The sequence below is a fragment of the Aspergillus fischeri genome, genomic scaffold (genome assembly GCF_000149645.3).
Source record: "Aspergillus fischeri NRRL 181 1099437636264 genomic scaffold, whole genome shotgun sequence".
NCBI classification, from domain to species: Eukaryota; Fungi; Ascomycota; class Eurotiomycetes; order Eurotiales; family Aspergillaceae; genus Aspergillus; species Aspergillus fischeri.
In genome coordinates, this window is record NW_001509762.1 from 3,021,549 (window position 1) to 3,037,747 (window position 16,199).

General features: G+C 50.1%; 7 protein-coding genes across 7 annotated transcripts, besides 2 other annotated features; 6 read left to right on the forward strand and 1 right to left on the reverse strand.

Annotated features, from left to right (window-relative positions):
* Positions 1-1,318: part of a mobile genetic element that runs on past the window's edge.
* Positions 1,319-1,415: 97 nt separating this feature from the next.
* Positions 1,416-1,448: a microsatellite.
* A 988-nt stretch (positions 1,449-2,436) lies between these two features.
* On the forward strand, positions 2,437-3,573 carry NFIA_082770 (putative alkaline lipase; the record flags this gene model as incomplete). The annotated part of the gene is made up of 5 exons (XM_001260222.1): positions 2,437-2,527; positions 2,582-2,709; positions 2,781-3,215; positions 3,286-3,330; positions 3,421-3,573. 5 exons carry the CDS (start codon positions 2,437-2,439, stop codon positions 3,571-3,573), a joined length of 852 nt encoding a protein of 283 aa, XP_001260223.1.
* Positions 3,574-3,786: 213 nt separating this feature from the next.
* On the reverse strand, positions 3,787-6,068 carry NFIA_082780 (putative mitochondrial respiratory complex I chaperone (Cia84); the record flags this gene model as incomplete). Its single annotated transcript, XM_001260223.1, has 2 exons — positions 3,787-3,943; positions 4,021-6,068. The coding sequence occupies 2 exons, from the start codon at positions 6,066-6,068 to the stop codon at positions 3,787-3,789; spliced, it is 2,205 nt and encodes a 734-aa protein (XP_001260224.1).
* A 345-nt stretch (positions 6,069-6,413) lies between these two features.
* NFIA_082790 (putative 37S ribosomal protein S18) lies at positions 6,414-7,109 on the forward strand (the record flags this gene model as incomplete). Its single annotated transcript, XM_001260224.1, has 2 exons — positions 6,414-6,478; positions 6,821-7,109. 2 exons carry the CDS (start codon positions 6,414-6,416, stop codon positions 7,107-7,109), a joined length of 354 nt encoding a protein of 117 aa, XP_001260225.1.
* Positions 7,110-7,151: 42 nt separating this feature from the next.
* Positions 7,152-7,346, forward strand: NFIA_082800 (mitochondrial 37S ribosomal bS18m domain-containing protein; the record flags this gene model as incomplete). Its single annotated transcript, XM_001260225.1, has 1 exon — positions 7,152-7,346. The coding sequence occupies one exon, from the start codon at positions 7,152-7,154 to the stop codon at positions 7,344-7,346; it is 195 nt and encodes a 64-aa protein (XP_001260226.1).
* A 442-nt stretch (positions 7,347-7,788) lies between these two features.
* NFIA_082810 (WD40 repeat domain-containing protein) lies at positions 7,789-9,751 on the forward strand (the record flags this gene model as incomplete). The annotated part of the gene is made up of 3 exons (XM_001260226.1): positions 7,789-7,804; positions 7,860-7,948; positions 8,018-9,751. The coding sequence occupies 3 exons, from the start codon at positions 7,789-7,791 to the stop codon at positions 9,749-9,751; spliced, it is 1,839 nt and encodes a 612-aa protein (XP_001260227.1).
* Positions 9,752-10,318: 567 nt separating this feature from the next.
* Positions 10,319-13,712, forward strand: NFIA_082820 (FUSC family protein; the record flags this gene model as incomplete). Its single annotated transcript, XM_001260227.1, has 5 exons — positions 10,319-11,686; positions 11,742-12,147; positions 12,213-13,286; positions 13,346-13,507; positions 13,609-13,712. The coding sequence occupies 5 exons, from the start codon at positions 10,319-10,321 to the stop codon at positions 13,710-13,712; spliced, it is 3,114 nt and encodes a 1,037-aa protein (XP_001260228.1).
* A 399-nt stretch (positions 13,713-14,111) lies between these two features.
* On the forward strand, positions 14,112-15,588 carry NFIA_082830 (TADA1 family protein; the record flags this gene model as incomplete). The annotated part of the gene is made up of 4 exons (XM_001260228.1): positions 14,112-14,331; positions 14,411-14,685; positions 14,759-14,852; positions 14,918-15,588. 4 exons carry the CDS (start codon positions 14,112-14,114, stop codon positions 15,586-15,588), a joined length of 1,260 nt encoding a protein of 419 aa, XP_001260229.1.
* Positions 15,589-16,199: the final 611 nt, after the last annotated feature.

The following is a 16,199-nucleotide window of genomic DNA, read 5'->3' on the forward strand; positions in this document are numbered from 1 at the left end:
CTATCTCTGCACCTTTACAGATGTAAGATATTGCTGTCTGTATTGGTGAGGTAGGAGGGTTTGTTTGAAGTAATTGAGAGATCACCGACTCATGCTTTTTGAATTGATTCAAATTTATCGGTGTTTTGGTAATCGTAGATGTAGTGCCTTGACTGCTGGGACGGCTGTCTTCCTTGTAAAAGATGAGGCTATCCAGAACCTGGTTAGGATTAAAAGGGACTAATCCTGAGGCTCTAAAAGCACTCTGTATATTCATCTTCTTGAAGGCTTGGGCGTGGGCTTCTGGGTAGACGTCAAGAAAGTCAACCTTATCAATATGGTGATATCCTGTTCGTACAAGCCGTTCAATGAGGTTACTGTAAGCTCGTTTCAATGGTGAGAAACAGGCCACATCCAAAGGTTGACAGAGATGTGAGGAATTTGCAGGCATGCAAATAGGAATAATATCATTTTGACGACATATATCATCAAATTGAGGTGTTAAATGAGAGTCATGCCCATCAAGAACTAAGAGGCTATATTGGCCAGTTCTTCGGTCCTTAATATAAGGAATAAAGTGTTCTTTGAGCCAGTGTTCACTAATTTCTCGTGTTGTCCATCCATTTGATGATATAGCAATTCTCCATGAAGCTGGAGTATTACCTTCATACCAGGCCTGAATATGAGTCTTTGCTTTCAACACTAAGTATGCTGGTAATGCCCATCCGGAGGCGTTGATACACTCAATTGAAGTTATCCATTCTCGATTTCCCGGTTGTATAAGAAAGGGCCTTCCTTCACAGGATGATCGTGTGATTACCTTCGCGGTAGCCACCAGGCCCATAGCAAAGCCGGTTTCATCAAAATTGTAGATATCTTCATTGGCGATACCATAAGTTGATATAGCGGCTTGCACGCGTTTGAACCAGGCTTGAAGAACTTCAGGATCCTCGCATTTCGCCCGTTTATAATTGATTTGACGACTAAACCGACTTTTCAAGGAATCATGGCGGGAAATGAAGTTATATACCCATTTCTCTCCCACTGAGGAAGTTGTATCTTGACCACGTTGTTAGATCAATATTATAGCCATTTCACGGACCTGGAAGTGCCTTGGCGGTGCACCACGTTGATCTAATGAGAGAATCCATTTAATAAGTGATTCTTCCTCTATAGGAGTCAACTTATGGGAATTGGCGCGGGTTTCCTTGCGAAATTTGATTCCATTCAAACGATCTTGAAGTGTTGACCGGGGAACTTCAAAGACACGAGCAGCTTCACGAACTGATTTGATTTGGCCATTCTGAATAGCCTTAACTGCTAAGGAGATCCTCCCCTCTCGTTCCACCAAGGATTTTGATGATTTGGGCATTTTTCGTGGTGATATGGATGGCTGAATAGCCTTGGTTTCAAAGGGGTGGTGATTCTTGATGGGGGTGGCCGACTCGCTTACGTGGCCGACTCGCTTACCGAATACGTTACGGCTTGGATGCTCTAGTTCGATGAAAAGTCTCAAAGGGGAGAAACTTCCATGATCTATTATCACTCTTGATGATCAGGATGTGACCATGCGGCTACCGGCACCTCGGCCCACCATTGCAGCCGACAGACGAGACGACCCCATGAAACAAGAGATATCCTGGTTGAACACCAAGACGAACATTGCAGCAAAATGCGGGGTAGGGGCGCCGTCTCAACGATTTAGCTTCGTCTCCCAGATTGCAGATGCATCTAGACGGCTCGGTTATCTTGTAAAGGTGTTCATCTCCGTTTCTCTGACGCCGACGCGTCCAAATTCCCCCGGCATATTGATATCGTCGACCAATCGAGACTTTTCGACAGGGCTAACTTCTGCATCTGCAGACTGCATCATCCGGCCTCGGTTTCAAGTGCCGGCAGAACCGGCACTTGTGAGAATTTGCTTGTTTCTGCAAAGTGCCTTGTTGGCTTCTCTGACCATTCAGCGTTGGCGAAAAGGTGGCATGAAGCTTTGCCGAGGTCGTGCTCCGGTTTCTTGTCTTGTCACTGCGTCTGATGAAGGATATGCATGATACATGTCTGGATTGGGGAGAGTATGCGAGTCTACTGGAGAGAACCTGCTTCGGCATTACAGATGAGAGGTTGTTGGTGGGATCTTCCGGGAATGACGACGAGGAGAGACCTCTACTGTGCTTTGACATGCGATCTGACCGCGTCAATTTTCGTACTGCAGCGGTTGAACTGGGCGTTTTAGGGTGATTGGGGGCTGGATGCCCGTGCCATTGTCGTTGTGACGACAGCAGAGAGAAATCTCCAATGACAGATGGATGCATCGTGGGCTTTCTTGAGGCCTCGGTTGGAGAAGGCAGATTACGGGTATAAAGGCTCCAGAATGTCTTGCTGGATGGCCGATTCATCAGAAGTCTTCTCATTGAATCGCATCGTCGAGCTTCGACCAGACCTCTACAGAAGGACAAGATGCTTTCCCAGGTTTTCCTTATCGTTGCAGGACTGTCCTTGGCGTCCTTCGTGTGCGCTGCACCCTCGCTGGAATCTCGGGCTACCTCCGGTTCGTGAGACAGTGACCGTACAGGCACTTGTCTGTCTAATTGACATGGGGCAGATCCATCCGCTTTCCCAGACTTGCAGCGAGCGGCCGAGCTCTCCTCTGCTGCTTATACAGGTTGCGTGGGCTCTGCTTTCGATGTCACCATCACCAAGCAGATCTATGATCTGGCAACCGATACCCAGGTGCCTTGGCCTGTTGTTCATTGAGAATCATACTGTGGCTGAACAGTCGCTCACGCGCGCAAGGAACCTAGGGTTATATCGGCTACTCGACCACGAAGAAGACCATCGCGGTCGTCATGAGAGGATCGACCACGGCCACGGATATCCTCAATGACGTCGACACCACCCAGGTCACCCCGACCCTGGCTGGCGTTAGCTTCCCCTCCGGCGTCACCATCATGAACGGCGTGTACAGACCCTGGGCCGCTGTCCACGACGAAGTCATCGCCGAGGTCCAGAGCCTGATCGCCCAGTATCCGGGATATACCCTCGAGTCCACGGGACACTCACTCGGTGGAGCCCTGACGTACATGTCTTATATCGCTTTGGCGCAGAATTTCCCAACTAAGTCGCTCAGAAGCAATGCCCTCGCGGCATTTCCGATTGCCAATCAGGCATTTGCCGACTTTGGCACTGCGCAAAACGGGACGCTTATCCGAGGTAATAATGCGAATGATGGCGTTCCTGTAAGTGCTGTTCTGGGCATTGAGGTGCTGATCAGAATTGGATGTTAGTGCTAATGCTCTGAGCTATTAGAACATGTATGTGACGGCGCCATATAACTTTGTCCATTATGGAATTGTAAGTCTCTCCGGATTTGATACTGGGGTCTCAAGTCCTTGAGCCAAGCTACCGATGTCTTCTTCTCTTGCTCATTCAGTGTCTCCGTAGGAGTACTACAGCTACGGTACTGCAGCCACTACCCTCAAATGCTCTGGCGAGAGGGATCTGCAATGCTCCGCTGGGAATGGCATGGTAGGCGTGACAGCAGGTCATTTCAGCAGCTTCGGGATCACACTTGGATCTGCAGGGTGTGGAGTCTAGATTCATCTCAAGCGATGTTGCGCTGTACAGAGCGCATGGTCGCTTCACGACGGAGGTATTCGTTGGCTGGAAGAATGAAGGTACGGTACATGGTCGTGAGGACCAAGAGGGCGTGTTCCGCTTTGATCCGATCTGATACTTCGTTCCTGATCATATTGTACAGAATGCTGCACCGTATAAGATATGTACAATGAATGCCCCTATAGGCCAGGATTATCGGCTATCCAACTCAAACTTGAAGCCCTCTTCATGATCGGTGCGTTCGACTTTCTCAAGCTGTGCCCATTGCTCCGGGTAGTGCGCTTTGGCCCACTTTTCGACCTCATCTTTCCAATATTGATACGGAATGGCATTGTAGAAGCGGCCAATCCTAGAAGATGAACTATTAGCAGTGTCGCCACAACAACGGCGTCAAAATAAGGGTCTGTCAGAGGGAAGGTGACATACGAGTCGTAAGTCGGAGGGTATCCGATCTCCTCTTGCATCTTGTTGATCGCCTGAGTCGCAAGCTCAAACTCGCACTGTGCAGCCAACGCTTCGACATATGCCGTATACAGCCGGCGGTCAACCTCGATCTCGAGTAGTTTGACCTTGTCCATCATCCTCATCGCCTCTTGGGTTCCATGATGGTGCTTCTCGCACATCCTGAAGAAGGCCAAGATAGTCCTGGTTGACGGTCCTTCCTGTGACTGCAGAATGTCGCGGAATATCTCCATGCTCTTATCTGGCATATCACAACAGGCGTAAGCCAGCATCAGCTCGTTTAGGAGTCGGGTGTTGAGGTCCACTTCTACATCCAATTTGAGCATGTTGTGGACAAGCTCCAAATTTTTAGCATCTTGCATTTGAGCAATGCCTTGGAAACAGCGCGCATAAGTATCAGGCTTCGGCCGTCGCGCGAAGTCCTCCGCTTGGCGCATATGCCCAATCACGAGGACCGCGAGATCGCCTCTTTTGCGCTTGAAGAAGGACGTCATGATCTCAGTCCTCATGCTGACTCCTGTTTCCGGAAAGGCGACCTGCAGCAATCCGTATGCCTCCCACGCATCTGCACTATCCTGAGCGGTATCCAAGATGTAATTAGTGAGCGCCTGCCTGATTTTCGTCCTCTCCTCAGAGTCGTACGATCCAAGACGGGGGCGGAGCAACTCTGAGACGCCTTCCCAGTCATGTCGGTAGAGCAAGAGGTGCGTCAGCGCTGCGAGGGTGTCTGCCTCTAGACGGACGTTGTTTTCAAATAATGGGTCCAGAAAAGCCGAAACCCGGTCATACAAGGAATCATCTTTCCCTAGCAAGCAAAGCATACTTAGGAGCCTATTCATTAATGGCAAATTCTCAAGTGTGAATGAGCCGACGTCCTGTAGATCTTCCACCAATTCCATCGTCCTTCTCTCATTGCCCGCGATAATTTCAGCTTCCAACCGCAGGAGACGTGTTTGCGTATCTGGCACAACATTCCAATGAGAAGTTAGGGCGGCAAAGTCGGTGGCAAGCTGCGAGTTCTTGACGGAATTGGCGTATTGAATGAGGTTATTGATGTGAGAGGCAGTAAGCGCTGTCTTCACGTTCGGATCTTCCAATGCCCATGTCTGGAGCAGTTCCGAGATCTCAGAGGCGCTCTTGCCATGGACCGCTTCCCACAGTAACATCATGCCCACAGTCTCTGATTTGGGCGCCTGAGAGACTGACTCAGCGATAGGCTTCGCCCAGGATATCTCGGATTTGAGAAGGGTATATTTAACCACAGCTTCCTTGGTAGCAATCGTAGGCTCGATGTCACCAGTGATTGGACACTCATACATGATCTTGACAGCCGACAGTAAGTCTTGCTCAATGAGCATTTTGACCAATTGCTCGTGAGTTTCGCTATCGAATTTGATACCGAGCTCATCGAATTTCTTTTTAGTGGTCCAGCGAAGTTGTTGCTTATCATTGTTCATGGCGAAGCCTCTCATCACTGTAAGCCATGGCGAGGGCTTGGTCTTGCGCAGCCTGCTCCAAAACCTCTCGACAACATGCCGTGCTTCCTCCGGGTTGCCATTCAAGGCTTGGATTTTGATATAGGCAGAGAGGGCAGGTCGACTAATATTATTGGCACCGTAGTCATGATCAGCACACAGTTCCAGAAAAACGAAACGAGCTACCTTGAGAATGGCATCACGCGAATCCGGAAGGCATTTGGCTTCCGACAGGACAAACAGCACATTCTCAAGGTTCTCTGTAGAATACATTGTCTGCCAGTCTTCAGCTTCCAGCTCGGCTTCATGAGACCTCACATATTTCCATGTCATAGAGAGCAGTTGCGCCTGATAGCCGGTAATGACCTCGGAATTCTCCGCTCGCGCCACGAAGAAGTCATGAAACGCCTTTGTCAGTACACCGAGCGCCGGACCCCTACTTTTGTCAGACAGCGCTCTCTTTAAGTCCCTCATCGGTTTCAAGCCGGCCTCAGAAGGTAAAGTTGCAGACTGCGGAGTATTGGCTGGGGGTGCCATGTTGAACGCGAATAGACTCCGTCGTTGAGCATGGTGGGGATTGATAATGTCTAGCCTCCGAGTCCGGTGATGTCGCGTAATGTGAAGAAGTCGATTGCAACGTTGCAAGGGGAATAACGGCTCATTATTCAGGATGGCTCGAAACACTCGTCTGGTAAGATGGGATTGCATGTTGATAAAAGCCGGAAGAGCGACCAGCTGGCAGATAGGTCTTGACACAATCCTTCGAGGCTCGAGAGCCGATCCAGAATATTTATTGATTTAATAGAGTCAAAGGGTGCCAATGTGCATCATTGAGAAATGCGGAAAGTCCCTCGGATTTGCTGAACGTTGATGAAAAGAGCAATGAAAGGGAGACAGCAGCGGAAGTGGTGCGGCTCTTGGCGCAGCGAAAAGAAATCCGAACTGATGTGCTCCACTTCCTGACAGTCTCCGATCCAGAATCTAGCAGTGATCTTGTCTTATCTTCGAACGTCCTTCAGCCTGAAGTTGTGAAGACTGGGCGAAGATAGTGACGACAAGATGGTTTTCAATATCCTTCCTTCATTGCCTTTTCGGTCATTAGGCTCAAGTCTTGGTTCCTTCTCGACCTGCCGATGGAGTTCAACTCTGCCCAGCAAGACAGCCCATCAACGTACTGCTGCCGTGTTTCAAAGTGCGCATACCTCCTGTCCCTTATTTCTCGAAGAATAGTTTGAGAAATCTTTGTGAATGAATGCTTTTCGGACCTGCTGACTTGTGTGTTTAGACAGGGTGTTCCAGCGCCGTCGCCTACCAAACCGCCAAAAATTCCTCGAGGACCAGAAGGCCCAGGTTGAAAGTAGGGCCCTAGAGAAGTTTCAGACTCGTGATTGGAAAGCGGGTGATATCTACGCTCCCCATGATCTCAGTCCGGCAGAAATGAAGAAGTGGAGAAAGCGCCAGGGCCCGGCAGCAGATGCCTTTGACGCTTTGAACATGAATCCGCTTGATCTTTACAAGGTTCGCTTGGAACCCAGAACGCTATGCTCTCGTTCTCATTCGAACGCAAAGACGCAGTAGATGGCTAACCAGGCATTATTTCCACCACAGAACTTTTCTATAATGTCCGAATACATCACCCCAATGGGCCGCATAAAGCACAGAAGCACAACCGGCCTACGACCCGTCAACCAGCGAAAGATTGCAAAGGCTATTCGGAGAGCAATCGGCATCGGCCTCATGCCAAGTGTCCACAGACATCCCGAGATTCTGGCAGCGGAAGCAAAGGCGAGGATGGAGGGAACCCCCATCTATTAGACGTGGGAGCTCGTTTGCGTGTATTCAATATGATGTCGAAATATGCACGGCCGGAGTTGTCTAATTTTCATGTCTTACCACATTTATCAATCCCCAAGATGTTCGCAATGGGAGATACCTGTACTACTACTATTGATTGGATTAAGAAGGGCTATGTTATGGATAGAATCTATACCATCACCTCAGCTATTTACACAATCGGACTTGATTTTTTAGAATTTTAGATCATTCCTGCTTCACTGTTCCAGGGAGTTTTGGTTGTGGTTGCTCAACTGGCTTTCCCCACTAATACCTGCATACGTCAAAGGACCCCGTTGAACGTAGTGGTGGAGTAAACAATCCCCCCATCTTCAGCCTTGTCAACTATCTAGTCTACTCCTTTCCCCCCTGCCCTGTGCGTTTCTATATTATTGATTATTTGTCATTGTCTGCTGGTCCAGTCATGCCCATCACCAATGGTTGACTCCCTCTGTTCCTTGCTCTAAGCGGTATAAATACTGACTGGGCTCGTAGAATCCATCTGGGCCGCGAGCCCCTCCACCACAAGGGGTCAGCCCACCCAGTTATCCTCGGATGCGAAAGGAGAACGTCTGGCTTATGCGGTATGAATATCGTGGTGAAAGCTTTGCTGACTGTCAGAATCAACGATAGCTGATATTTTTGGCATACAGTCCGGTAAATCGATCTTCTTGCGTTCGATCGATAACCCCTCCATCGCTAGGCAGTATACCGAACACAAGGCACAGACGACAGTTGCTCGCTTCTCGCCTTCTGGCTTTTACGTTGCCAGTGGTGACGCTACTGGTCTAGTAAGAGTTTGGGATTGCGTCGGTGAAGGAACCACAAAGGGTGAATACAGCATTGTTAACGGTCGTATCAATGATCTCGCCTGGGACGGCGACTCTCAGCGCATCATCGCCGTTGGTGATGGAAAGCAGAGATACGGCCACTGTATCACTTGGGACAGTGGCAACACTGTTGGTGAGATCTACGGACATACACAGCAGATCAATTCCGTCTCCATCAGGCAACAGAGACCGCTGCGAGCGGCTGCCGCTGGCGACGACAAGAATCTAGTCTTTTACCACGGAGCGCCGTTCAAATTCAATACGGGTATCAGGGACAAGCACACCAATTACATATACGGAGTTGGATTCAGCCCCGATGGTTCGACATTGGTTAGTGTTGGTGCCGATCGAAAGATCTGGCTCTACGACGGGAAGACTGGCGAACCTAAAGGTCAGATTGGCGAAGAAGAGCATAAAGGAAGTATCTTCAGCGTGTCATGGTCGAAGGACTCGAAGAAGTTTGTCACCGCGAGCGCTGATCGAACCGTGAAAATCTGGGATGCGGAGGCTGGCAAGGTCTGTCAGAGCTGGACCTTGGGAGAGGAGGGAAGCTCCAACGTCCGCGACCAGCAAGTGGGTGTGGTTTGGCCTTCCGGCAGAAGCGACAATCTGCTTATTAGTCTATCACTCAGCGGCGACCTGAACTACCTTGTTGAAGGGACGCCTGAGCCTAGACAGGTAATTCAAGGTCATCAGAGAAGCATAACATCCTTGACTCAATCCCGCTCTGAGGCTAAGGACGAGACACTGTGGACCGGCAGCTTTGATGGAAGGGTATGCAGCTGGGACGTATCCACTGGAGCTGCTGAGGAGGCGGACGGGGACTGCCATTCGGCATATGTCGCAGGTCTCGCGTCAACACAGGAAGGAACTGGCAGGATCTACAGTGTGGCTTGGGATGATACGTTGCGGTCCGTCGATGTCGGCGCCAGAACATATACTGGAAGTAACTCTAAGCTCTCTGGACAGCCCAAGAGTGTGGCCGCCGGTGACTCGACAGTTTTGGTGGGTACATCCGAGGGCGTCGAGATCTATAAGGATGGAAAGAAGACCGGCGATTTCAAACCAAAATCCACAGTTACTGCTGTCGCGGCTCGTGGCAATGTCGCGGCGGTTGGAGGCGAAGATTCAACCGTGCAGATCTGCGAAATTTCCAACTCGAGTCTGTCTCCAAAGACAGACATTAAAGCCTCTCGGAACCCAGTGTCTGCTCTGGCATTTTCGCCCGATGGGTCTCTGCTGGCCATTGGTGACTCGCGAGGCCGCGTGCTCGTGTACCAGGTGGCCGACGGCAGTCTGGTCACTGATCGTTGGACAGCACACACAGCAAGAATTACTTCTATTGCCTGGAACGAAAGTGGCACGCTCCTAGCGAGCGGTTCTTTGGATACGAACATCTTTGTGTGGAGTTTAGCCAACCAAGGAGATTGGTTGCAAGCGTCCAACGCTCACAAGGAGGGTGTCAATGGTGTTGCCTGGCTTGCAGGCGGGTCTAGGATTGCCTCTGTCGGCGCTGATGCCGCAGTCAAGGTTTGGAAGGTAGAAGGGTTGGAATAGGATCATCTCAATGCGCCAGGCGATAGTGAAGGTCATCATTAGAGCTCGTATTACTTGATTGCTAACCATCCTTCATGCTTCAGATTCTCGATAGATACATTGCCAGAATCATACCATAACATCTGCACATATTATCTTTTGTTCGACTACATCTTAATTGTAGCAATATTTATAAGCGTTCTTTTGTCTGAGCGCGTAATCGTGGCAGTAGCTATGTACGTATCACTGGTATCACTACGTAATGGCGGCTGGCGCGTGCTCCACACCGGCCTAAAGCCTAAAGTGGACACCCCCAAAGTGATCGCCCAAACAGTCCAGTCCGCCGCAGCGTCGAGAAAGTTTCTGTTGAACATATGCGACTCAATACCCAATAATACTGAATAAGTTCACAGTAATGGGCTCTTTCGTGTGCCTTACGAAAGGCAAAGGACAATGAGGTGGTAACATGTCTCTGTCTGGGGACTCGTCTAGAGGTTCCCGTCGCTTTCTGCGCCCAACGAAGGTAACATGGATCGCCCTCCACAGCTCCCAGATGTAGACAGCGGTAATTTCTAACTTTTGTATTTCATGCAGCTTCGACAAGCGACGTTTGTTCTACCAAAGACTGGTCAACGCTTAAGAGGGCTTGTCAATCTACGCAGCTCACATATTGCAACCAGCAATGATGATGAGGAGCGACGGGGCCTTCTCTCCGGGGAAGTCTCCGCGAACCGTCAGGACGTTCTATCACGGATTTGGAGTCGACTTTCGGACGTATGGCACTGGACGCGTGATTTTGTCACCTCCGAGCCCGGAATAGGGGTTTTAAAGTGCAGTTTGGCCTACATACTCGGGTCTCTTGCTACTTTTATTCCCGCGGTTGCGGCCTTCCTGGGCCATCAAGATGGCAAGCATGTGGTGGCTACTGTCACAGTATATTTCCATCCAGCGCGGACACAAGGCAGCATGTATAAGGCGCTAATTTGCGCTCTCTTGGCCTTCCTATACGCAGCCTTCATTTCCCTAACGAGCATGTGTGTTAGCATGTTCTTCCAGGATACGCTGGGCATGCGCGCAGTTGGCCATGCCGTTGTCCTTATAGTGTTCTGCGGAGGTGGCTTGGGTTTCATAGGATGGACGAAGCAAAGATTCGGCGATCCGCTTGTGAATGTAGCCTGTTCCCTTGCTTCGCTTGCGTCGATCACCGTGTTGACGAAAGAAGGTGCGGTGCAAAGCGGAGATTTGTCCTTCACCAAGGTCGTCCAAGTCTCGAAGATGGTCATCATGGGCGTCACCGCTGCCATGGCCGTGTCATTCTCGATATTCCCCATTTCCGCGCGGAAAAAGCTACGCTCGAACCTCGCTATTGTGACTGAGACTCTGGCAATCATGCTGGCCCTCATTACGGACAGCTTTCTGAGTGGCTCTGAGGAGGAACTCCAGACGACCGAGTTCCTCGACGCAGCTGAGAGCCACAAAAAGGCATATGCCCAACTCGATAAGCTTGTCCGAGAGGCAAAGCTCGAGCACTACGTCGCGGGGACAGAGAAGGAATACAGACTAGAAAAGAACTTAGTTCGATGGGTCCAAGATATCACACACAATATGGGAGGACTACGCAGTGCTGCTTCGCTGCAATTTCAACTTTTGAAGCAAGCGAAGCTGGTTGATCCAGTATCTTGCCGCGATAGAAAGCATGCGCCCAATGGTACTGACCATGTGCCGTCGCCAAGTCAGTACTCCTCGCACGGGCACAGTACACTTCTCGAATCAATTGAAGAGATGCCTGAACAACAACTTGGAGGAGAGGAAGAGGCAGCAGCTGAAGATGATCACCGACACAGTGGAGACCACTCTGATCCTAATCCGGCCCGAGACGAAGGATCTTCTGACGAGCATACCCTTCAACCCGAAGACTTGTTTGCGCTGTTCATCAGTCACTTAGGGCCTTCTATGGTATGCCAATCTCTTTGTGGTTGAACCACGCTGAGCTTATGCTAACGGTCAACAGCGGTCCCTTGCTTTCACCTTGAAAGAAATTTTCAAAGAGATCCCTTTTACGCCTGCGCCTGACTATAAAGTCTCTGTCAACAGTAGGTTCCATGGTAGTCTTGATCGCGCGCTGGAACTTTATCAAGAATCGCGAGAGAAGGCTCTGAAGGTTATCTATCGGCAGAAGGAACTTTTACAGATCCAAACGCCGGAGGTAGAAGCGGATCTCGAGGAAGTTTCTGCCAGCTGCGGTCATTTCAGTTTCTCACTACTGGAATTTGGCGAACAGCTGAAAGACCTGCTGCGTATCTTAGACGAACTACAACTCGAAGCCGAGGAGAGACCTAATGGGAGATCATGGAGCTGGTTGAAAGTATGGCGGTTGAGAACAGCCCAAACCCAGAACACGAAGCCGCTCGATTCCGGTAAGTTCTGTCAAGCTGGCACAAGCGCTTCTTATCTACTTGGTCCTAATGGAAAGATCGTACAGAACAACCGTTACTTGGGCCAACGGTAGGAGAAGGCGTGACTCCTGTGGCCTCTATCAGTCCCTTTGGACTGGAAGGTAGACGGACACCTCCAACAAAACGCCCGGAAAAACCGCCCGCGAAGGAGCGCCTCAGTTATCGAATCTGGAAATCGCTTGGAGTATTCCGACGTGAAGACACAAAGTTCGCGATCAAGGTCGGCACAGGAGCAGCCCTGTACGCTTTGCCGGCCTTCCTTGAATCCACACGGCCTTTCTATTCTCACTGGAGAGGTGAATGGGGCTTGTTATCCTATATGTTGGTGTGTTCTATGACAATCGGGGCGTCCAATACCACTGGTTATTCTCGATTCCTAGGTACATGCCTAGGAGCGATCTGTGCCATTACGGCATGGTACGTGACCGATGGGAACGTGTTTGGACTGGCCATTCTCGGTCTGGTCATGGCAACTTGGACATCTTATATAATCGTTGTCATGGGGAAAGGACCGATGGGTCGATTCATTATGCTCACCTACAATCTTTCTGTACTGTACGCGTACTCATTGACGCAAAAAGAGGGTAGAGACGACCAGGACGAGGGTGGCGACTCTCCCATCATCACCGACATAACGCTCCATCGAGTGGCAGCGGTTTTGTCTGGCTGCGTCTGGGGCATCGTCATTACGCGCCTCATTTGGCCTATTAGCGCGCGCAAGGAGCTTAAGGACGGCCTGAGTCTGCTATGGCTTCGTATGAGCCTGATCTGGAAGCGCTACCCGTTGTCCCTACTGGCGAAAGGGGAAAGTTCCACAGGCTTTATGACTCCAAGAGAGAAGCTGGAGATTGAGCGGTTTCTGTCCCGTCTGGAAGCTCTTCAAGCTGCAGCTCGTGCAGAGTTCGAGCTAAAGGGTCCGTTTCCCGATGCTGCATACAGCAATATACTCCGTCGCACAAGGAGCATGGTGGACGCGTTCCACGCCATGAATCTAGAGATGATCAAAAATGTGCCTGCTTCGGAAGGTGAACTGGCTCTGCTCAGTTATACAGCTCAGGAAAGAGAGCATTTGTCTGCTCGCATCAGCCACTTATTATCAGGTAGACTCTTGCACATCCCTAACACTTTGCTGTGTTCTAGACCAACTGACACTTGACAGTCATGGCGTCTTCTATGAAATTGGAATATCCGCTGATCGATGTACTTCCGAACATTGAGCATGCAAGAGATCGACTTCTTGCCCGAATATTTCACTATCGCAAGGACCCCAAGGCTTCTCGGCTGACAACAGACGAAGATTATGCCTTGCTCTATGCCTACAGTAAGTTGAGCCTGGTCCCTTTCCGTCACTCATGAACGCATGGGCGCTCTATGGAGCTGCATATTGCAAATTGACCTGACGTCAACTGACCTTAATTGTAGTTTTGGTGACAGGTCAATTATCTACCGAGATTGTGGAGATTATGGAAGAGATTGGTAGATTATTCGGTGTGCTCAATGAGAATGTAGTCAAGTTAGTTTACTAGGCGTATCCTGACCGAAACTCTTTGGAGCTCTATACGTAATTCACCAATGGCCCGTTACTTCTTGAATCACCAAGGTATCTCTGTAGCATTGTCCTCTCTGCGATCTCTACGCCTGGCCGCAATTGCGGTCGGTTGTCGTGACTGGGACCTCATCTTTCTGCTTTTGGCGGGGAAGTCGTCCACCTCCACGATTCACCCCCGACCTCCTTCCATCGCCTCGGTCATCAACGTGCCGCTTTTTCCATCGAGATCTCGCCCATCTGTGCGATCCTTTATCATCCGCTACCTCCAGAGCAAATCGGGGGCCAGTTTAATGGCATATATTCTCATTAATGAAGGCCTAGTTCTCCCCACTTCCGGCTTCGCGCAGCCCGTCGCGCCTCTGCGAGCCTTGCAATCATGCAGATCGATCCGGCAGCCCTGAGTCGGACAGACTCTGCATCAACTGCGACAGCATCATCCAAGACCGCAGCACCTGGCCCTGCGACGACACAAAAGTCTACAAAGGCTTTAATATCAGTTCCGCGATTGGATCTCGAACCTATCTACACGGAACTAAAAGCCGCTATCGGTGAAAACTGGGCTGAGTACAAAGAATCTACAACTCTATTCCTTCTGGGTATGTGCGCCTGCTTCCTGCTTGCTTCACTTCGCTTCTTTTGCTGGCCATGGAGCTGACAATTGATACTCTGTGGCAGGACATCTCAATCAAAATGAGCTCGCGTCGCGCGTTGATCACATAATTTGCGCCGACCAGAAGACCGAACACCTTCATAACAATTTTATATGTGCGATCATAGGGAACCTCACAAGAGATCTCCCCGACCATGGCGTGGCGAGTTGGGTGTCAGCGAACGACAAGCCGTCGGTCGTATCGAAACCCTCCTCTGGAGATGCCGCGGAGGCAAGGTTGAAGACAGAGGTTATGCAATTACCTCCCAGAGACCGTCGGCGAATAAAAGCTATTCCAGAGGTATGTCACCAGGAATCCTGTGGATTATGACGGGCTCTGACTTTGTTGTCATAACCAGCGTGACCCTCATGAGGTCGTGCCCAATGAAGTGGAAGAATATCGTCTCGCGAAACAGATCAAGCTCCCTAGCCAAGTCCCAGCTAGTGCTGGGGGTTTGAATAAAACAAGTAAGTTCATACACATCTTGAGCATTACTTCCATCAAGCCGGACTAACTGGTCGGTGTCCGCCAGATTGGGAGTTAGAGATTCGGAAACGCTACGCGCAACCCTTGGCATCGGAAACAGGCGAGTTTCCAGACGCCGAATCAATACATGCGCGAATGATACCGATATGCTATGAGGAGTCTGTAGTTAGCGGGGCAGGCTTCCCGTGTGCTGAGTTTATGGCGATTGCGACAGAGACTTTCGTTAAAGAAGTACTATCCGTGGTGTTTTCTCGTACCAGGTGCAATGGCCCGTCGGGCACGATCAATGGCATGATGATGCGCAAATATCGACAGCAACTTGAGCTAGAGGAACTAGCCTATACTCGCGGCGAGATTGTTAAAGACAGCGCGACTGGGCTTCTGCCCGTTGAGGCCAGGGAGGCTAGGAATCGGAAGCCTCTCGGGGTTCGCGATCTTCGACTAGCGCTCGAAATTGGAGGAGGAGTGCTCAGTCATATGCCTCTTATTGTCGATCATATTATGGGAGGTTATTTCGAGGATGAATTGGAGACCGACAAACAAGAACAAATCGATGAAGTTGCCGACACAGCTGATAATGACACAAGACCGATCCAGTTCACAGATGAAATGGAAGTGGAGGACGATGCAGATTTGTTGGACTGGGAAGGAGCCACCGCGGTAGATCGGGCTCAGTTGGGTTCGTTACTAGATGAGTGTCTTTCTCTGGCCTCATGAGCATTCATTTGTTGACTTACAGTCGGTCTCCCTGGCTGTTACATCTATGATGGCCTCTAATGGCCTCATCGGTCAACCAGCTCCCCCTTCCCTTTGTTCTCCTTCCCCTTCCTCCTCACTTTTCACTTCATTTATTCTTTCTTAGTTGCATGTGCTTAGCATGTTTCTACTACTGCCTAAGGACTGCAGCATGCCGGTCTGGACAGGTGGCAGCTGTTAAGGTGTCTTTGGAGTCACGAAGGACTGTTGTCATTGGTTGGACATCATGAGTTTGCATTTGGCATGGAGTTCGAACTGAGATGTCTGTTGTACTATTTCTTTCCGCCTTTTCTCTTGTTGTCCCTGTGTTTGTTTAATGGTGGAGTTTTGCTTCCTAGGCTTCTGCTTTTAAAGCGACGTCGAAAGACATATCAAGGTTCGCACAGCCTTGGCAGCTTATTCTGAAGGGATGTTATGCGTCGATGGTGAAGAAGAGATGGAAATGACAGTGCTTGGATGTGCTGCGAGTCGCGTTTGATACCCAGGACTCGGTTAATTTACTGTTCTCTTTAGCTTTGTCTTTTTTCGTTTTCGTTCCCCCGCCTCTCTCTTTTCAGATCAGGGTATGTCGG